The following is a 22,849-nucleotide window of genomic DNA, read 5'->3' on the forward strand; positions in this document are numbered from 1 at the left end:
CGTATCGTAGTTTAAATATTATAACAATATTTTTTGTATGCGAACGTGTAGCAAGTTTGTTTTTGTTTTGAATTGAGTTCAAGGTCGGTAATAATGGTTCCGTGTTTATCCAATCAAAATTTAGTTGACAAAGCTGTAATACCATTTGGTGTGGCCGTGAAAGTCTGAAATGGGAGCTCGGATAAACTAGAAAAAGTGAAATACCATTCATTTTTACGTCCGTTTACCTGGTTGGTTCGGCGAATTATAGCAAAGACGTTTGGGGAAGCTCTTTCTGACGTAATTTTGTATAAGAAAAATCACATTACCTAATTGAAACTTTAATCTGTTTGTTTGCAGTTCCACAAACGGGAATGTGTTCGCATTGTAGGTAGCTTGAAAATGTACTTAATCTGTTAATCCCTGTTAATCTTACTGCTCAGCATTTGTATTATTTTAAAGTTTTTGATAGTAATTATTAAAGTAAAAAAGCTTATCATGGAAAAGTTATCTGTTACTTACCATAGCTTTGTCAAGGGTCACACAGGTCAACATTACATACTTCGATCTTGAACCCGTTTTATACAGTCTCGGGTGCTATGCTTTTGAAAATAGTCACATGAAAAACCTCAACTAGTAGACTGAACTTTCTCGAGTTTTTGTCAAATTTTGTGGCCATAGGCTCCAAATCATGGAATTGCTTATCTTGTATGGTGTCCAATAAGGATAAATACTGTTGCTAACCTATAAAGGTAGCTTTCAATATTCATGTGTTTTTAAAAATAGAAGTGATTTAGTGGTAGAACTTAGAATTTAGTGGTAGATGTAGTGCTAAGATATGGTAAAGTTGATTTTCAACCACTGATATTACTTCAAGTGATACTTCCCTTTTGCTTGCAATATGTCTTTAATAGTCCCAAGTAGCATACTATTTGAAAAAAGATGCCTTTGCCAAGGGTGCTGTAGCAATGCAATTACTTATTTTATTAGGTTGTTCTTGTTGTGATTCACATCATTTCGTCAACCAAGTGAGCCAGTTATTTTTGTTTGTACATTAAGATGGTAAGATCTCAAATAACTTGTAATGATATTGTTCCAATCTCCTCTCCAGAGATTCAAGATTTTATATGAAAGTATATTGTTATCATTGATGTTTTTTCAATCCTTTGCTAGTCTGTTCGCTAATGTTATGTTAACAAACAGATTACATGTGGTAAAACAAAACTGTATTGACTAAGCATTATGCAAAGCAGGGCTACCAAAACATATCTATGCTACCAAAAAAGTGCAAATTTTTGAGATACAGTCACACTTTGACTACATTCACCATAACATATAAGTTCTTCAGTCTGCAATGTAAAATTTGAGAAAATATTTGATAGTTTGACTATCTCAAAATACCGCCTTCACATATATACAAATTGTCTTGTAGGCCTATGTCATTATTGTTAGACCTCTGTTCACCAGTCTTCAATGTAACACTGAAGTGACAATAAACATCTCTAATAATTAACACAAAATTACTTTAGTTCCTTACATATTATTTCGTTTATTGTATTTTGTTCCTTACACAATTTTATATAATGCATTTGTATTTAGGCAATATGTTACTGTGTGAAGTATTTATTGTTAAAGGTTGATTTGCAACAAAATTCACATTACAGTTATTTGGTATCAAAAGATTCACCATGTCTTACTCTGTTGTGTTGTAGGTGCCAAATGTGTGGAAAAGTGATTACAAGCTCTTAAAAGCTCAAAAACAAAAAGCCGCCGTAGATCGGAATCTATTTATTTTTCTGACGTAGTCATGACAGTTTGGTTATTGTCTTGTCACGCGATGTTCTCACGTAAATTGAAAGGGCAATAAAAAGCTCAATATAAACTTATCGTAGCACTAGTTTATGACAAACACTTCGGGTTTTACCGAAGACCCCATATCAAATATAGATGCTCGCTACTTTACAGTTTTGTTTCGGCCTGGTCTAATCGGCAAGTCATAATCTGATCATGTGACCCAATACTTCGCAAAAAACTTTTGCAGCACTTCTCGATTATCACAGGTGACCAACAGGCTCGTCACGGTTATCAGACAATGGTATGTACTCCTTCGAGGTAAGGTTAAAAAATTAAATGAATTTTTACAAAAAGTTATAAGATATCACTGCTAAAAGTGTCACCATTACAATGACGATAAAACAGACGCGTAAGAACAAGAGACATGGTTTTATTGAATACGTGAAGTATATTTGTGAAAATATTTCGACAAATAAGGTTGCATGAAAGTTTAAACAGAAACCATCTACCACAACTACGTCCCATTTGAGCCGTTTTGGAAAGAGATTCCAAACTACAGCGGTCTCGTGCGGCTGCAATTAACTGTTCGTTTTTTAGTTTTTAAGAGCTTGTAATCACATTCTCACATATTTGGCACCTACAACACAACCTAGTAAGACACGGTGAATCTTTTGATATCAAATAACTGTAATGTGAATTTTGTTGCAAGTCAACCTTTAAATCTTTAGGCTGTGATACGAATTATGTAACTCAAATAGAGTGTATTGTTATAGGAATATTTACCCCAATAAATGTCATTCAAAAAAGATTTTTGGGCGGTTCAACTGTACATCTATAATGCCTGGAAAGGTTAAGCAGGCTTGAACTTATTTCATCAAAAATTCTGCTAAAGCAGGAAATAATTTTCCTGCATTTAGTAGATTTTTTCTCAAGTCCAAAAAAATATGAAGTGAATTAAGCATAAATATTCAGTGATTATTATGTTCGTACCTTGTTGATTTTTACATAAAAACATTTTTCTGTATAAAATTATTGCATTCGGTAGTAGCTCAAAAAATTGGACCGTCTAGACATTTGGGTAGTAAAGGCGAATCTAAAATCTCCATACATTACCTGAGTTACTTCGTTTATAAGGACTTGCGCCTTCATTATATTCCTATACCAGAGCAGCACATCTTATGGACATTTAAAGTTTCACTCCCGTCAAGTTTTAAAAGATTCTATCAAAGATTATAGGGATTGTTGTATCATTTAATATTTTGTGTGTTGTTTGTTTGTTTGATCTGTCTGCCAGATTGTTGCAAGATTAAAATGGGTTAAACTTGATCGGAATTAAAACTGTTGTCATTTTTGGAGACGTTTTTCTTCTGAATGTTTCAGCCATTATAAAGTATTGCTGATTTTAATCTTAAAACATCCTGGCAGTCAGATCACCTAAAACTACAACCAAAATCTCAAATGGCAGCAAAAATATCTAAATGTTCTGAAAAACTTGAAATTTAGAGTAACCCTTTAAAGCACATAAATTACATAAGTACTTTTATCATATATTTCAGTACATCAGAGTCTTGGCTTTCGAATGAGCCTATATTCAATACCCAAATAATAATAGAACTATGAAAAGCAGGGTGTCAAAAGTATGTCCTGCAATAAAAAAAACACTTGGTTTTAGTTCTCTCAATGTGATGTCATAATTATCATTTTGCCTTAGGTCGTCGATCCCTTTCGCTGCCATTGAGGCTGCGCTTTTCTGTGACAATCAGTGCTCTTAAACCCAGAGAGCGCTAATAATAAACTAGCATTCTAGATAATTAATAATGCCCTGGATCGTGCTAACGCCCGACCAATACAAACACATGTTCTGGTTTAATAGATTTCGGGTGATTGTTAGTTTACTTTTTTCATACCTTCGTTCATTTTAAACGTTTTTAGTAATTATTATCACATCTTTTTATATATGGCATTGTTTGTCGCATACAGAAATGATTAATAACTTGATTAATAACGAATTAGTAATTAAATATCAAAAAGAAAAAAATTAAAATATTTATATTATATTCGAATAAATTACAGTATATGGAAAATAGAAAACAGGTGTATTGGCCAGTTAAATTAATCACTTTGTGTATGATACTAGCTTATAGGCAGATTAAGTTATTTACAGTAGGCTTATCTATTTTTAACAATCCCGGAGTGCAGTGAGTCAACCCCAACGATTGATTTAATTCAATTGATTTTTACAACAAAATTAAACAAAAACAGAAATGACTACTAACAACATGCCTGGTTGTTAACCACCCATGGCGGTAAAGGTAATAAAATCACATCAATTAAATTGTGACCTGCATTGGCATGGCCTTAGGACTATATGTAGGTTGCACTCTTGCGAGATCACGCAATGCTTGAAATTAATTAGCCTCAGTCATGCCCCCAACATCACAATAAAAAGAGAGGGCTAGTGCATAATATCGTAAAATTGGGAAAATATACTACTGTGCTTGAAATCTGAGTTATTTATTAAAAATAATCTGTACATGGAGAGCTAATGACACATTCCTTTGTCATCTTCATTGGTTCTCCGGAGTTGTCCTACCTTCGCCTGCCACTAGCGTCATTATCGTAGTTAATAAATATAAGCAGTAAACGAAAAAATAAGTGGTAAGAACACTTGACACCGAATATGAAAATTGTCGCGTCACAATTTCCGAGCCAATACCATTGAACATTTCTGCGGTAGAGCTCTGGTGAAATCCTATAAACACCAACCAATGTCTGTCTCACCATGTCAAACATTGGCTCATTTGAAAGCCAAGATATTGAAGAACCTGAATAAGCTGAAACAGTGCTTATGTAATTGATGTGCTTTAAGGTTTCTACACTAAGCATCATCTTCATATAAAAATCATTGCTTTAAAGACCAGGCCAGTCAAAGCAGACTTCATTCTGCTAACTCCAATAACCAGTTGGCCCGTTTTTAGAACTGCAGATATAGCGAGGGCAGATCTCATCCGCTATCATGGGACAGAGGCTAACTAGCATGCTTCCTCAACGGGAAGCTGAAGGTGTGCAAGAGGTGTCAATTGCCAGTAGCAATGCTTACAAGTGGCCTCCAAAATCAGGTATCCATTGAATCTTAGTTAATCGGTCTTCTGTTTGTATCAGAGTGTGTTCTAGGTAGGTGAAGGTTTGGCTGTCAGAAAGCTTTGCTATCTTTCAAAATCTTTACAGATGTTTTTTGTCTGACAATGATTCGCTAAAAGAATTGAAATCTGCAGAAAAGTAAGCTGTTCAAAGAAACTCCTATGTTCAAAACCAGGTTGACTTTTGTAGCTACTAGACTTATAAGAATGCTGTTACACGGCGTCCTTATTGTACTATATATATACAGTAATACTTCAACTTACCAGTGCTCCAGCGTACGAGAAACTTGAGATACGAGCCAGCTTTTAAGCACGGTTTAGCACTAACATACGAGCCATGTTTGAGATACGAGCACGTGAGTCAGTTGCCAAGTATGCTGGAGGTGTTTTATGAGAACAGCATCACTCTGTATTTTTCAACTGCTCAGGTTATACTTTTGTACCGTGTTTTTTGGGCGCGATTTTTAGTGCAGAATTATGTGAATTAAAAGTAACGTGCGTTGATCGAAAGTTTGCGAGTAAAATGAAAGATAATGCAAAGAAAAAGCGAATGATAACAGTTGATATTAAACGGAAAATTATTGAAAAATATGCGAAATGTGTATGCATGATTGAGCTAGCTCAGCAATATGACAGAAATACATCCACAATTATCAAACAGAATGAATATAGTCAGGGCATTTAGTTCGCAAGACTAACCATAGTTTCTAAACGGCGCAACGATCTTCGCCACCGCTGATGGAGAGACTGCTCAGGCATTGGATAAAAGATAAACAATTGGCCGGTGACAGCGTAACTGAAACGATGTTTCAATAAAGGCGAAAAGGTCGGTGGTTAAAAGGCGAAAAGGCCTATGTGAAAAGGCCGGTGCTATCCATAAAAATTATAAAAATTAATAGACTTTCGGACATGTTGGCTAGTGGTCGTGCATTAAACCTTTGTGACGACACCTGTGTTCGTCCTAATCGCAACATGTTTAAAGGGCGACAAAGGCCAACGTCCTTAGATAGGTTTATCTGAAAACGGCCGGCTAGTCGTGAAAGCGAAACCAAGGAAAAATTAGCTAACCAGCGAGAAACTTCTAACTACGAACGCCGAAGCAATTTTAATTACGTAAAGTTAAAAATGAAAGTTTGCTTTTAGGTTTGCTTCCAAGATTGTTTTTTAAGACATTGATAAAATCAAAATTTATCAAAGTCAACTGTTGTAATGAAGGATAACTTATCTCCCTCCCTGGCAAATGCTAGCGTTAGCTGCTATTGTATGTATTTAATTTTACATTTTAATTAATCACATTTCCTTGCATTATTTTTTATTTGTTGCTTTTTGACAGCATATGGTAAGTTAGGACAATAACCAACATGTTCTTTCTGTTACAATATCTGGTTTTGAGTGTTTTATTTACATTTTTTAGAGTATGGAAACCAATCAATATATATTTAATTGTTCTATATATAAATAAATTGCACCAACATGCGAGTAAATCAACATACGAGCTCAGTCTCGGAACGCATTAAGCTCGTAAGTCGAAGCATGACTGTATGTATATATATGTTGTTCTTTTGTAAAAAAAAATTTGGAGAACAAGGCTAATGGCCTATTAAGCCTGGTTTCCATATACGCCGCAAAGCACCGGCGACAGCAGTGCAGACTATCAGCGGTGAAATGTGAACCTACCCGCCGAGTACTACCGGTAGTTACTGTCGGTCTACGCAAGAGTTTGGCGCTGTTCAAATTTTGCGAAGAGCCACAGGCAAAACCTTCCCGCAATTCACTGTACAGGTGAAGGTCACCATTATTGAAACGGTATGGCGAGTGAACATTTTTATGCGGTTATTAGCGATGCAGCTTTATGTGAACAGAAGCCGCCTAGTGTCGCAAGCGTTTTGCTGCGCAATATAACCGCCAGGTCTCGCAATTGATATGGGAACCAGGCTTTACTAAGATTTCTCTTTTGTTTGATTTTCCAATTCTTTTTTAAATTCATTAGTCTGTGAAATGATCAATTTTTTTTCAAGTTTTTTTAGCCATTTTGACAACAAAAATTATGGGAAGTGTTTTTTAAGAGTTTTGAAAGTAAGAAATCTTAAATTTGTAGTTATACAGTTCACCTTTCAGTGAGTTATTTCAGTTTTTAGTCATACATAAGTTTCTATAATAGTCTCTGGAATGTTTCATCAGTTGTGACGCTGAAAATCATTTAGAGCGTTACCCAAGTATTATAAAAAAGGTAGGTACATGTAATTATTTTAATTATATGAATAGGTTTGAGCAGTTATTAAATTTTTTATTTTGACTTCCGGCACTCCTCTTTCCTACACACAAATTTCTATACTCTGCTCTCAAATTGATCAAGATTATTTGCGTTTCGTATGTAGTTTTTGGGAAAACTTATGTCAAGTGTTTATAAAGTACAGTCATACTTCAACTTACGAACTTAATGCGTTCCGAGACTGAGCTCGTATGTCAATTTACTCGCATGTTGGTGCAATTTATTTATATATAGAACAATTATATATATTGATTGGTTTCCATACTCTAAAAAAAGCAAATAAAACACTCAAAACAAGATATTGTAACAGAAAGAACATGTTGGTTATTGTCCTTACGTACTACATGCTTTCAAAAAGCAACAAATAAAAAATAATGCAAGAAAATGTGATTAATTAAAATGTAAAATTAAATACATACAATAGGAGTTAACACTCACATTTGCCAGGGAGGGAGATATAAGTTATCCTTCGTTACAACAGTTGACTTTGATAAATTTAGATTTTATCAAAGTGTTAAAAGACAAACTTAGAAGCAAACCTAAAAGCAAACTTTCGTTTTCAACTAAACGTAATTAAAATTTCTTCGGTGTTCATAGTTTGAAGTTTCTCGCTGGTTAGCGAGAAATTTTTCCTTTTTTTTTCGCTTTCACGACTAGCCGGCCGTTTTAAAATAAACCTAACTAAGGACGTTTGCCTTTGTCGCCTTTGCAACATGTTGCGATTAGGACGAACACAGGTGTCGTCACAAATGGTTAATGCACGACCACTAGCCAGCTTGTCCGAATGTCTATTAAACAGTTTGGATAAATAGCGCCGGCCTTTTCACATAGCATCGTTTCAGTTACGCTGTCACCGGCCAATTGTTTGTCCAATGCCATCAGCGGTCGTGAAGATCGCGGCACCGTTTAGAAACTATGGTTAGTCCTTTTGCGAACTAAATGCCCTGAATATAATCCTTCTGTTTGATAATTATGAATTTCTGTATTTCTGTCATATATTGCCAAGCTAGCTCAATCATGCATACACATTTCGCATATTTTTCCGTTTAATATCAATTGTTATCATTTGCTTTTTCTTTGTATTATCTTTCATTTTACTGGCAAACTTTTGGTCTACTCACAGTACGTTTAATTCACATAATTCTGCACAGAAAATCGTGCACAAAAACACGGTACAACAGTATAACCTGAGCAGTTGAAAAATACAGAGTGATGCTGTTCTCATAAAACACCTCCAGCATACTTGGCAACTGACTCAAGTGCTCGTATCTCAAACATGGCTCGTATGTTAGTGCTGAAACTTGCTTAAAAGCTGGCTCGTATCTCAAGTTTCTCGTACGTTGGAGCACTCGTAAGTTGAAGTATTACTGTATTGTAAAGAAGAAATCGTCAATTTATAGTTACTTCAGTTAGTCTTTGGAGAGATATTTAATTTTTCATTGGTTGTGATGAATTTTTATACCCAGCTCTCAAATTCTTTAAAATTTTACATTTTTCCTCTCAAGATTGACTATAAAATTTGTGAAGAGATGTTAAAGCTTTCTAAAAAGGAAAACCTTTCTAAAGCCTTTGAAACCTTTGGAAAAGCTTTCTAAAAGGAATTTTCAGTTATTGAAGTGGGTTTGCGACAAGGTAGCTAATTTTTTGTTCTACAGTTAGTTTTCGTTTAATGATGATAATATGGTCATTTAAATAATTTGTCACCTAAATTCTTTCCAGAAACACCAGTGATAAATGAATTCATCGTTGAATAAATCTCATGATTTTAAAAACTAAGGTTAGATTATTTTGTCATCATTTGGCTATATGGCATCTTTTAATTTTTTTCTCTTATACATTGGCTACTCTTTACCTACTCTTTTTATAAGTGTCATCGCTATCATAAGCAAGGCACAGAAATTGTTGTAAGTTCAGTTGAACTAATGTTTTGATGTGATGTTGTATCATGAAAAATACAATTTTGTCAGTATTAGCTGAACACATTTCATTGTGCTTCATGTTAGTGCTTTATGAGGCATACTTGAACTCAAAACATTTGCTAGAGATAGTTATTGGTTACAGAGTGAAGATAACAAAAACTAAGGTTTCAATCAAGTATACAATGTAGCATTATTATATACCCTAGGACATTTATATTTCGCTAGCATCTAGTTTCGTGAGTAGCATACAGAGTAAAATTTCGCTGCAACTTAATTTCACATCTCTGATGAGTGCGAAAATATAGTGATGTGAAAATAAATGCAATGGAACAAGCATAATTAGATTCCTCAGGTTCAGTTTACCTATAAAAAAAAATTTCAATTTAGGACTAGTTTGTAATTGTGAACCGCAGGTAGAATGGTGTGGGCGAGATCGATAATGCAATTTGATCGCTTGCTGCCATTTGTTTTTTGGACTATCAATGAACAAAGCTATTTAATTTCGCATTTTCGCTCGTTCGTTATGATAGTTTAGTTTCGCACATGAAACTTTCGTGAGAGGATGACTCCGCGAAAGTTAGATGAGGCGAATACATAAGTGTCCTAGGGTACGTAGTACACAAATTAAAAACATCCTGAATCTGAAGCGTATTGTGGTAAATACGCGACAGCTAGGATTTGCCGGTATGAGTAACTTTGTTTCCATTAAAGATACTATTTCTAGGTAGGACATGCTTGAAAATTGCGTATATGTGGAGTTGTTCGAGCGGACCTTTAGCACAGAGTGGATTCGAATGTCTCAAAATAGTTGAGTAGAGAGCTGATCATTTTTCAATACGCATTCATGCCATAGCATTTGTACTGTCTGGACTGTATGATGTAGGAAATTATTTTGGAAGTCATTTCATTATGGGAGGAGAGCGATTTGATAGCCAACCACCAGAAGCATTTTTATTTGGAGAAAACTCGGACCTTAACTTCCTCGGCAATCGTCCAATGCCGGTAAGCAATAAGTTGATTCGTTCATGATTATTTATGTTACTTTATATTATTTATGATCTCAAACCTAGATCCAGACTTATTAAAGTTGGGTACGCTGAAACCGCTGGGTCTCTTTCTCAGTTTTTTTATAAACTTTCAAATATTATAATAGTTTTAACCCGTGTTGATTGATTTATTGTGCTATATTTTTGTGTTAATGGTTTTGTTTTAAAGTACATGCAGTTTTGTGTTAAGTAAAGATACCTGTTGAGCCCCTATGGAAAGTGGGAATGATCTCTTTTACAGTTTCCGTATCACACCTCACCTCAGTTGAATGAGCCTACGCGCACTCTCAGAAGTTTGGTGAACATCAGAAAAGACACTATTAGGCTTGTCAAGTAGGTTCAGTTTCAGCCTTTAGCTAATACCACTTAAAGACTCTTATAGCTAGTCATTTGCTTCTTAGGAGTTCTTCAAGTCAACCATCATAATAAATCTCTTGTTGAAGAGTTGGTGAACTGGCGGAGAGTGGAGCGGATGTCGATGTTGGTGCTGGAGGAGACGATCCCACATCTACAAAACCCAAGTTTACAGGCGAAGATACAAATTCTGAAAGCCTTTCCGAAGATGTTGATGTGGAGTCGGGAGGCGCTGCATCAGCTCCAGAGGATCACTCCAAATACAACATTGAGTTTATCTTCGATTCTGACGTAACCTGTACTATCAGTATCATGTACTTTGCTAAAGAGGAGGTTGTGAATGGAGCCGCTGTGTAAGTGAACATATGTTCTTTGTGAGCTGTTATATGGCTAATTTAGTTTGTGACGTGATTTATTTGTCTATCTGTATGTTGCGTGGATGAAGTCTCATACCGTCTTTGTGTGGCACAAGGCGTCATTAGTCGAGCATACATACCATTATTTTTCTCACCACTGCTCTATATGAAATAATAATTCTTCATACATCCTGCTCAAAGTACATTGTTCAATGAAGTATGCATTTAAGGATGTCTTCAACAATCTCTCTCTATTTTGATCGGTCAGCAGAAGAGTTATCGCAATGATGAACTTATCTTTTATGCTAATATTTTTTGAATGCAAAAAGTGAGTTTTTAACCGATGTAATTAACCGGTGACCTCCAAAAGCATTTTAACAAAATGCACCAACAAACTGCACCTAGTCTCAATCCCATTACCAGTTTCTTCCAGTCTAGCCACCCTGTTACATAGTTCTTGTTGCTAGTGTGGAGATTAGCCTGTGCTTATGTTGTTGTAATTATTGTAACTGTAGTTCTTGTGTTTTCTGAATTGTAAATTTACAAATAAATCTGTAAGTAGTTTAAGATAACTATTTTATGTATGATATTGTTTTCCTTGTCAACGGTCTTTCTGTAGCAAATCTTACCGAAAAGTCAAACAGCGCCAAGTTTATAGATGTCTATGTGGAGAGAGGAGGTGCTGAGTTGTTGCTAGCGATTGATTATCAGCAGTGTAAAAGTCTTTTGTTTTATTCACAGTATCAGAACTCTAGTTATATAATGATGAGACATTTACTTACAAAAAAGCTTTTTCATCATTAAAGATCTGATACATTGCAGCAAGGACCACTTCTACATCACCAGCTGTAGACATGAGAGCTAAGCACTCTTGCTGTTTTCTCTGATTAGCGGATGCCAAAAAATTATTGTTTTTGATTGTGTAACCCACATTTGTTGCCTCATGAAAAAGGCGATAGCATGTATCTAGAGGGTCTGCGTGCAGAAATAATAGAATGTGATGATTGATTAGGATCCAGTTACTTCATCACTTTATAATAAATCATAGAGAGATGTCTGAAGTCTAGCCTTTAGTTAACAATGTTTAAAGCTAGACTACACGTCTGCCACTCTGTAAACACCTGTAGCTGTGTCAAGTGTGCTCGCAGGGGTACCACTAAGACAGCTTGCTACTGCAGGTTTCAATAACTATCCTTTCATTCAAAATAATTTCTCTTCATTACTGACCCATATTATTATGACAAGGCTTTTTGTTCAGTTTATGTTGGATTGTCACGCATACCTATGACTACTTCGTAAAGCTCCACCGTCATTGCTTTCATCAAACATACTAAAGGTGTGCTCACGTTTATTCCTCTGACATCTTTTGCTTATAGCGAGTTCAGTGGGATATAGTTCTATAATAATCACCGTGTTGGTGTCTCATGTAGATACACCCCTCGGGAGGCAGCCATGAGCTCAGAGCCTGTGGCATACAAGCGTGGAGCGAGTCAGCTCTTCACTCAGACAGCGCATGTTTTACAGCCGAGCTCTTTTACTGATGATGAGGTAGTAGATCACTATTGGGCATGTCTTTTACAGTCTGTAGCATACGTATGCTCTGTTATACATATAGCTGATGAGTATCCTTTCAGTCTTTATTAATCACACTGAAATCAGAAATAACCGCAGCAGCAGAAATAACCGCAGCAGCAGAAATAACCGCAGCAGTCGTACGGGAGTAAGCCGTTTGCTAGCTTTGTTATTGTGTATTATTATAATCTCATTTGGTTTAGGATTTTAATTTGCGTGTATTTTTCACATGTGTTTGTTTAGCATTAAACTCGGAAGTGCGTGTAATTTAACATTGTAGTGGTCATATTCCGTGGAGAGAGAAGACATTCCAATAATTATACAGTGCTCTGTTGACAACGAACCAGGTATATGAAGCATGTTAATAGTTTTTCACTACACGTTTTATATTACAGTTGATTTTCTTGTTCCCTATGGCATATTCAAAGAACGAGCTAGCAATTTGGTTCTCAGTTGATATGCTCACGCTTTGAGTATTTGCTGTAAAAACTATTCTAGCTGATCGTGTATTCGACTGAAACATAAGCCATTACGGTCGGCTAGAACATTACTCAAAAAACTGCTTCACTTTTACTAATAAGTTTTTGGTATCTACAGAGCATGCTGGCCACTCACACATCACATTCTGTGTCCTTGAGCACCTGCACGATGGCTACCATATCAGGCCTCTCAAACAGAAGCAGTGTGTAGATGGACTGCTTTACATACTACAAGAGTTCTATGGTATTGAGAACAAAGAATCTGACCAGCATAAGGTACCTACACCACTTAACATTTGGACCTCAGTTTCTACTTGGGTATAAATTTGGCATCACAATGATCACGTAGCCTGATTGCATTTGCAAAGGCGTTGAAAATGTGGATGTCCAAATCACATTGATCAGAAATATTCTGCAGCAGTGCAAGTTTCTTTTTGGCGTTTTTTCTTTGGTATGTAGTTATATCTGCTGTCATTGTGTAACCCTCGGCAACATTCTTGTAGTTGTTCATGTACACGTACATATATGGGCGCTTGGTGTTTAATTGTTCTTGTAGTGTCACAGTTATTTTATAACAACATGATAAAACTGTAGATGAATGACAGTAAAACTGTAGAGTAATGATGGTAAAACTGTAGAGTAATGATGGTAAAACTGTAGAGTAATGATGGTAAAACTGTAGAGTAATGATGGTAAAACTGTAGGGGAATGATGGTAAAACTGTAGAGGAATAACGGTAAAACTGTAGAGGAATAACGGTAAAACTGTAGAGGAATGACGGTAAAACTGTAGAGGAATGACAGTAAAACTGTAGAGGAATGACAGTAAAACTGTAGAGGAATGATGGTAAAACTGTAGAGGAATGACAGTAAAACTGTAGAGGAATGACGGTAAAACTGTAAAAGAATGACGGTAAAACTGTAGAGGAATGACAGTAAAACTGTAGAGGATAAAGAATAAGACTTTAATTCGTTCCATTGTTGATAAAAGTACATTTTTAATTCAGTGTAGACTAATAGTACAACTGATGAATATGGTAGCAATATTCAAAATCAAATCAATACAATGAAATATTTACTTATGTCAAATTTGAGCAAATATTTGATTCACCATCCAAAGTAATTTCCAGCATACAACTTGTGAGTGAAGTTTTTTGAAGCTCTTCAGTTTTGTAAATTAGTGTACACGTATACAGTTATTCTTCACATACATGTAGTTTGGTTCTATAACGATTGAATAACACTAAATAGTGTTTTATACCACCCTTTTATGGTTTTAAAATCATGTTTAGGGTGTTAGATGCCGAAAATCGAAATCTTCATCCAATATTTATTTTAGAAGGTTTGCAGGAAAAAGAAATATTTTGGTGCTTTTGAAAGATGGCTTTTCTGAAACCTGTCTGTAAGGGTGAAAATTAATTTCAATAACGTTTGTACCTCTGTGCCCACTGTTGGATGCTTGAGATAAAAACAGAAAAAATAGTTTTTATCACCACATAACCGTCTTCACATGTGAAACGTTACATCGTTTTCATTTATAAAAGCATCTAAACCAGCTTCAGTCTTTGATTACATGAGTAAGAGTTGTCAACCTTCGTTAGGTGATGGCATGGGAGGACAAAACGCAGAATACGGTTTGTATGTCTCTGACTAGCTACAGTTGCTCCTAACTTTTACTAGTTACATCTCAATCTGTGAATCTACTTGTTTCTTTTTCATAACGCTTCAATTATGCTCAATTTGATGCTGATATCGCTGACCTGGTATGGTAGTCGTGTGTCTGAGCCTGCAAATATGTTATAGATGCTCACTGTTGTATCGGCTAAAAAAGTTAACATGAGACACGTTATGCTTGTTACAAGTGCTGTGCTTTTCGTAGTACTTTTCAGTATGCTTGTGCGTTAAACCACTTTGCAGGATTTTCTCCTGAATAGTCGTTTGGAATCCTTTTTTCTTTTGATTGTTGCTTGTTTCACAGACATGCCATGTGGTTGGCTTATGACCAGTAAGGACACTAATAAGATTTTCGTGTAGGGCTGGCTGGTGTATTTTCTCTCTAGTCAATTCTGAGAGACTTTCTTGACTCGCTCTGAAATCTATCAAAGACCGGTGCGCCATTTGTCATTTGCTATTTGCCAGTAGATAAGTTATATTCTTTATTTTCCTCCTGAAGTGCCCATTTATTCATTTCTTTCTAATTCTTTTTGAGACATTCTTATCAATCTGAATCAACTTAAATTTCTATCATTGTCTTACTCCCTATTACTTATTTATATTACTCTGAAATATACTTACATCTGTCCATAAACGCCCTCAAATTCATCATCATGTTCCACGTACAGTCAAACATGGATAACTCGCCCTCGGATAGCTCGAACACATGGTTAACTCGAACGGTTTCTTTGGTCCGTTCCCACGTAATGATAAATTGCTTTAGATAACTCGACCTCAACTTGGTTAATTCGAACAGTTGTTTGCCCAACGGCTATCGAAACAGTTTGTTATCACTTTAAAAAATCACTTTATTCCAAGCCATAGAGGTAAACCTCAACTTTTTGTAGTTCATAGGTGTCGTTATTACCACTATCGGCAAAATACTTTTGTCAACGACTTTTCTAAAGATTTGGTGAAATTTGATTTTTAACAAACATCCGCTTAGCGATGGCCCTCCGGAAGCAAAGAAAAGTGAGGTAACCTTCGCATAAAGTTAAAAAAAATCAGCAAAATTGATTTTGGTTAAAACGTTCAAAAGAAAAAGATGTCTTTTCTTCTGAGCATTTCAACAATGATCAAGTTTTGTCAATTTTAATCTAAAAAAACGTCCTGGCAATAACATCACCTCAAACAACAAACCAATCTCAAGTGATAGAAAAATCTCTATACTTTTTGATAAAAAAGTTTAAAACTTTACATTAGAAGCATTTAATTTGAAACAAGCCATTTATGCTTTTGATTTATATTATAGTTTGTATATGTACATGTATCTACTAATAAATAAATAAATACATGAACTTGTGACAGTGCTCTGATAACATGAACGCTCTGATAACTCGAACACTTTTGCTCGGTCCCGTGAAGTTCGAGTTATCCATGTTTGACTGTATTAACTCCTGTGTCTATGTTTATGTCCTGTGTTTATGGACAGACATAAGTATATTTTAGAGTAATAGTGAGTAAGTAATAGGGAGTAAAAGAATGATAGAAGTTTAAATTGATTCAGATTGATTGGCTGATGAGAATGTTTATAAAAGAATTAGAAAGAAATGAATGAATAGGCACCTCAGAAGGAAAATTAAGAATATAACCTATTTACTGGCAAATAGCGAATGGCGCACCGGTCTTTGATAGAAATCTTATTTCTTTTAAAGTCATAAGTAATACTTTTACAGTGTCTGGCATGTATATTGTACCATTTTGGTGTGGGCAGCCTGGCATCCTCATTCTTGTAGTTACACTTTCACCTAAAGTTTCTTTCACAATTTTATTAAGTGTTTGTAATGATTTGATTACTAACAATCACTCCGAGGCTATCTGGATTGTCTCTGAGGCTATCCAATTATCTTCAACTGTTTCTTTTTATTGACATTAATTTTTATCAAAGGTTTTATTGGCTACAACACCAAGAAAAGGAGGCTGCGGGTGTGCGTTGTTGAGAGATACGCAGATTACCGTATATAGCTTTTTCCTTATATTTGTTGTTCTATATTTCAGGCTGAGGAGGATGAAGAGTTTGAAGATAACACAGCAGAGTGTGTAATATGCATGTCTGACATACGCGATACACTCATATTGCCATGCAGGCATCTGTGTCTATGCAATGGCTGCGCAGACTCTCTTAGATATCAGGCTAACAATTGTCCAATATGCAGAGCCCCGTTTCGTGCACTCCTCCAATTGCGGGCTATTCGCCGAAAAGTGTCAAAAATGGAGAATGATACTGCAACAACCGTAAGCTGTGAATTCTAAAGTTGCGTGGTACAAATCGCATTGGTCAATTTGTTTAACAATTTTTAAAGAATAAAGAAAGCATAATATTTTTATGCTTTATTATTTATCTTGAGGTGTTGACTGATGTTCTAAAAAAGGAATCAAGAAGATTGACCAACCAGAAGCTGAGATATAGCCAGCCAAACACAGGTCTACCAAAAAACATAAGTTTTTTGGTAGTCATCAATATATGACGTATGAAATCGACTTGTGTGCCATTGGTCAATTAAGCCAACTAATGCGCTCTCCTATAACAATCATGGCGTTTTAATTGGTTTAATCCCTGGAAGTATAGAACAATCAAATTGGGCCTAACAATCATTGCTCTGAGAATTCCGAACCAGTCCCTCTGACGTGTAGATTAGTTTTAGAATAAAATAATTACACGCATCTATTATTTCGCAACATTCTGCTATCACTTTCTACAAATTATATTAGTTACATCATTTATTCTATACGCAGTTATATTATTATTTTGTATAATATGCATTATGATTATAATATTAATCATAAAAAATAATCATAGATAAGATAATAGATCAATAGAAAAATCAAATCAAAAGTTATCGTTTTCTTTTTTACAGCAAGAGCAGCACGGTCAAGTTATTCTTTTTTAAGATTATGGCTGTAGTGAACTTACAGTCTGTTAATAGTGACGATAATCATGAAAATCAACTAAATGCTGCAGTAGATACACAATAGAAAAATGATGAATGAACAAAAATTCACATTCTCATTTCTTATTCTAAACGACTTGCAATCGCGGATGTCGCATATAGACTATACACGCGCCGTTCGTTGAACAGAGGATCTTCGGAGCATACCCATGGATATCGAGTTAAAATTTGAAGTACAATAGTCAAAATATGCTCTTCTGTTTTGACAAATCACGGCGAGGGGTTGTGGGCAAATGCCTTTACCACACAATGTTTGCTTGATTTTCCTGAAAAACCAGAGCTAGTCTGTGAATTATTTACTATCGCGAGAAGCTTTTCACATCTCGTAGCCAAAACAATCCTTATACGTAACGGCGGTAAGGGTGCACAACTCCGGCACATGAACATTAAATCGATTTTATACGTCACAGTTTTCGGGATTTTCGAAGGGTTTTCCTCTGATTCTTTATTAGGTAGACCTGTGTTTGGCTGGCTATATCTCAGCTTCTAGTGGGTCAATCTCTTTGATTCTTTTTTTAGAATATCAGTCAACACCTCAAGATAACTAATAAAGCATAATAATATTATGCTTTCTCTATTCTTTAATGTTAGGTAAGACAATGTTTGCATTGTGCTGAAGCAATGTATGGGTATCTAGGCGTACAATTATATTATGAATGTAGGGCTCAGATGAAGAAGATGATATTGCTGTGAGCCAAAAAGGAGTGCCTCAGGGGTTTGAAGCTATATCATTGATAGAGGCCCTCAATGGCCAGTGTTTCTACAATAACAAGTCTGCCGAGCCAATCCCAACCAAAGTGCTAACATCTACAGGTAGGTGTGTTTCATAATCTCAACCTGGTATCATTTGCTAATCATGATTAAATATAGCATAACTGGTAAATCTATCAATAGTAAGTTGTTCCATATTTAAGAGTTATGTACCCTCAGACAGCAATGATTGTTACATTTTTTTTACTTAGATGGGATTTCTTAAAGGTGGACTTACAACAAAATTCATATTACAGTTATTTGGTATCAAAAGTTTCACCCTGTCTTACTCTGTTGTGTTGTAGGTGCCAAAAACGTGGAAATGTGATTACAAGCCCTTAAAAGCTCAAAAACGAAAAGCCGCCGTAGATTGGAATCTGTTTATTTATCTGACGTAGTTATTGCAGTTTGGTTATCGTCTTGTCTCGTGATGTTCTCACGTGTATTGAAAGGCCAATAAAAAGCTCACTTTAAAACATATCGTAGCACTAGTTTATGACAAACACTTCGGGTTTTACCGAAGACCCCGTATCAAATATGCATGTAGATGCTCGCTACTTTACAGTTTTGTTTCGGCATTATTCAATTGTGAAGTCGTGATCTGATCACGTGACCCAATACTTCGCAAATAATTTTTGCAGCACTTTTCGATTATCACAGTTAACCAACAGGCTCGTCATGATTATCAGACAATGATATGTACTCCTTCGAGCTAAGGTTGAAAAGTTTAACGATTTTTTACAGTAAGTTATAAGATATCAGTGCTAAAAGTGACAGCATTACGATGCCGATAAAACAGACGCCTAAGAACAATAGACAAGGTTTTATTGAATGCGTGAAGTATATTTGTGAAAATATTTCAACGAATTAGGTTGCATGAAAGTGTAAACAAAAACCATCCTGTAACAACTATGTCCCATTTGAGCCGTTTTGGAAAGCGAATCCAAACTACGGCGGTCTCGTGTGGCTGCGATTAACTGTTCGTTTTTTAGCTTTTAAGAGCTTGTAATTACATTCCCATATATTTTGCACCTACAACACAACAGAGTAAGACATGGTGAATCTTATGATACCAAATAACTGTAATGTGAATTTTGTTGCAAGTCAGCCTTTAATGAGAGCATAGCTCATGCTGCAAAGGCTGACATCTTACATGGATTCTTATGCCTATTAATGGCATACGATAAAGCACGCTTTGCCGCCCGGTGGTCTTAGTAGTTTGAAATGCAGGTATTTCTGTGAACTGAATGAATGCTCGTACAAGTTAAACATGCCAAATGATTTCATCCCTCTTGTAAAACTGCATTTGTGTCAATATCTTCTTTTGCTATTTTACCACTCTTTGCTTCACCCTTTGGACACAATGCATTTTCAATTATAAAAATTTACACATGTAGAAAGAAGTTTTAGTTTGCTCGTTAATTCTTATGAAATAACAGTACTATTGTAACTATACTATGTAACTATAACTTATACTGTAACTAATAACAGTACTATTGAATCACTCTGCGAATTACTGCGTGAATGTAAGTCAGTCAACTTCAGGTGCACATAAAGCGGTATTCGACTTGTTTCTGTGTATACTATTAACTTATTACAGGTTCTTTGAGGCGCAGCAAGAAGAGCAAGAAAACTAAAAGTATGGTTTATATATGCTTGAAAGTTGATAGTCTGCTACTTTCATGTTGGAAACTAGTTGTACTATTGCTTTCACAAGTCCCGGTAGCATTACTTTATCCTCACTCTTGCATTGTTTGTTGAGAAATGATCTCTACTAGAGATTTCCTGTCTCATCTTTTATTGCATTATTTTCGCTAGCCTTAGAGAATGGGACATGAGACAGTAACTCCAAAAAGACATTGCATATTGCCTTAGAAATTAGTAGGGAAAAGAACTACAGTCAAACCTCAATTTACAATCACTTTTACATCTAAATTTGTTGAGATATGACATTGAGTAAATAATTTTCTCGTCGTGCGATGTCATTTCCGGTAATTTCGTCTGAAGCTTCTCAAAACATCGCAGTTTGTAAATTGGTAGGTAATTTTCAGTCTTTCTCAGTTTGGTTGTCCAATTCTCAAATAATATTAAACTTGCTTCCCTATCTTCTTTTTACAGGTAAAAACCATGGCATGGATTCCAAGAAAACTAGTGCACGTGCGGGTGGTAGTACTAGTGAAAATGCAAAAGAAATAAGCTTTTCTAAGGTCATAAAACAACAAAAATCATTAAAAAAAACATGAGTAAACATATTTAGTTTAATTCTTTAAAGAATCTATGGAGCCATTTAATGGTGGTGAGAGTAAGAACGTCAAAATGATGCGAAGAAAATAAAGTCTAAAGGTCAAGCAGTTAGATGGGATAATATGTAACAAAATAGCACAAACATCAAATATGGCGACAAAGAATACAAATACACTATGTTAGTTCATCTTTCTTTGTTGGACTAACCCTCTATCACCACCTGCACGTCATTCGACATTCGTCTCCTATATCGGCAAGACTGCTCAATTTACCTGTCCATAACATAAACGTCATGTGACAATCTTAACCTCATTTTATTAATTATTGCTTTGTTTGCTTAATTTATACGAAGTTTTATATAAAACATTTGTTTTAATACTATGTGAAATTATCGGTTGTATTTATCATTGTTTTTAGCTATAGAACGGATTAAACAAAAGGCTATGTACAAATGTATTTCTCGCAAATAGTTCTCCAAAATATTACAATTTCCACGTGCAAAGCAAACATCAGAATGAATTAACTCCGTATGTCAAGGTTTGACTGTAGTATCATGTCTAGCGTTAAACACGTCTTCTTGAAGATGCACAATATATTGGGGGGTATTTGCTTCAGTAGCTTTGTAAGCAGCCCTGTTTGTTAGCTGACTTGAGGTTACACCTTTTGAGCAGGTGGTAAACATGGACACAAAGAGAAAAACAAGGAAAAGGAAGATGTTACAGACGAAGGGAAGGAAAAGCTTGAGGAGCTTTTTACCAAGACTGATGATGACAGCGGCGATAAGGACGTTGTGACTGAAGGTGGAACACCGCAAGCTGATGAGTAAGTTTTTGTTAGTAATCGTCTGCCCAACTTTATGGTTTGGTCATGGCTTGTGTGCCTCATACTACGGTATTATAGTTTGATACTCTCAGCATGGTTGAAGTTGTCGATATGCTCAATCGGTAGTAGAAGGCTCTTCGCGTTTATGTGATTCCATTGCTCGAGTTTTCTGATCTACGCAATTGTTTATTTTGTATGATTAGAGGTGAAGCAGAGGCAATGAAAAAGGTGAAAGATTCTGATATAACTGGTATCCCAGATTGCAAGAAAAGTGACAAAGTTCCTGTTAAAGCAAAGAATAGTGAGAGAGTAAGATTTCTCCTCATTATATGACATTGTTCACATTGTTTTCTCCTTTGTTGCCTTCTTGCATTGAGCAGACAACTTTGTGTGATTACCCCTAAGCACTTTCTACTGTAGACGGGGAGCAGTTACAGTGATGATTCGGAAGCATTGAACGTATCATGCAATACCCAGACATCTACACTACCTGGTACACCTGACTATGTGCTCGATGAAGAAACAATGTAGCATTTTCTATACATCATTTTATCCTTCTTTTTCTCTTCTCACATCTTGAAGTCTTTTATTTTTATATTGAATATTTCATTACTGTTCAATTTTCTTAAAATTATCTTTTTAAAGTGTTTATTGGTTTTCACCACTCTCTAGCTAAAAAGCCCTTTTATACTATTGGTTGTGCAAAGTTGTAAGTCTACCGAGTTTTAAAACGAAATATTTACAAACATCTTCTCTGGACCAGCCCTGAGCTTGCATTGAAGTATGAGCTAGTTCATATTCATGTCACTCTTGCAATTGCTGCCATGCTTTATGCTAATGAACAGGCACCATACCATATACATGCTGTCTGCTGTATAACCTCTCTGGTCTCATCTGGTCATGTAACTTTGGGCCAGATCTCTGTTGGCACTTCTGAGCTGCCTTTAGAGGTACTGATGAACTGCAGTATTGCCGTAGACTGCCGTTGTTAGTCCTTAATGAGCTCTGCTTTAGAACATGTTATATTTTTTTTATTAATTTATAGTTCTATTATATGAGGTATTACGTAAGTACATTCATTCATGATTGTATGCGCTTAATTGCTCCTTATGCTAACATGCCCTGAAATAATTGCTTTTGATAACACTAGGAGCATGCTCAGCCAGTAAATGGAAACAGGTAATCAATGTGTGTATATTATCATGGATACCTATGCTGTATTTATTATAAATAACTTGTCAGTCTAGAAACATATAGCTCTCTCCGTCATTTTGTGTTCAGTTTTAGGAGATAAGGTTAGGATGGCCATCGCATACATCTAAGAGTTTTGACAATTGTATTCACATTGCATATTGTTAAGAAAATGCCATTTCACAACACTAGGTGTATTCAAAATGATGTGCTTTACTTGTGGATGGCTCAGTTCTGGAATACCAACTTTAGGCTGAACCCTAGCGCA

At 35.6% G+C, this 22,849-nt stretch overlaps 1 protein-coding gene across 3 annotated transcripts; it reads left to right on the top strand.

Annotated features, from left to right (window-relative positions):
- The first annotated feature begins 140 nt into the window (after positions 1–140).
- LOC137397147 (E3 ubiquitin-protein ligase MGRN1-like) lies at positions 141–22,701 on the top strand. 3 transcript variants are annotated; one of them, XM_068083439.1, is made up of 14 exons: positions 141–279; positions 4,752–4,892; positions 9,988–10,106; positions 10,392–10,483; positions 10,594–10,857; positions 12,291–12,408; positions 12,713–12,779; positions 13,030–13,187; positions 16,622–16,858; positions 18,237–18,387; positions 19,925–19,963; positions 21,240–21,390; positions 21,594–21,699; positions 21,811–22,701. In XM_068083439.1, exons 2-14 carry the CDS (start codon positions 4,790–4,792, stop codon positions 21,919–21,921), a joined length of 1,716 nt encoding a protein of 571 aa, XP_067939540.1. In that variant the 5' UTR covers positions 141–279; positions 4,752–4,789; the 3' UTR covers positions 21,922–22,701. The 3 variants fall into 3 exon arrangements, with proteins under 3 accessions (XP_067939540.1, XP_067939546.1, XP_067939551.1); XM_068083445.1 differs by having other exon boundaries at positions 150–230; XM_068083450.1 differs by lacking the exon at positions 141–279 and adding an exon at positions 347–366.
- The last annotated feature ends 148 nt before the right edge of the window (positions 22,702–22,849 follow it).

Source organism: Watersipora subatra, chromosome 1, assembly GCF_963576615.1.
Source record: "Watersipora subatra chromosome 1, tzWatSuba1.1, whole genome shotgun sequence".
Taxonomy (NCBI): domain Eukaryota; kingdom Metazoa; phylum Bryozoa; class Gymnolaemata; order Cheilostomatida; family Watersiporidae; genus Watersipora; species Watersipora subatra.

Excerpts from the sequence above, each read along its gene's own strand:
- LOC137397147 (XM_068083439.1), top strand. The coding sequence starts at position 4,790 with ATGGGACAGAGGCTAACTAGCATGCTTCCTCAACGGGAAGCTGAAGGT. Across the intron at positions 12,780-13,029 it reads CTCTGTTGACAACGAACCAG|AGCATGCTGGCCACTCACAC; the intron begins GTATATGAAGCA and ends TGGTATCTACAG. Across the intron at positions 21,700-21,810 it reads AAGCAAAGAATAGTGAGAGA|ACGGGGAGCAGTTACAGTGA; the intron begins GTAAGATTTCTC and ends TTTCTACTGTAG.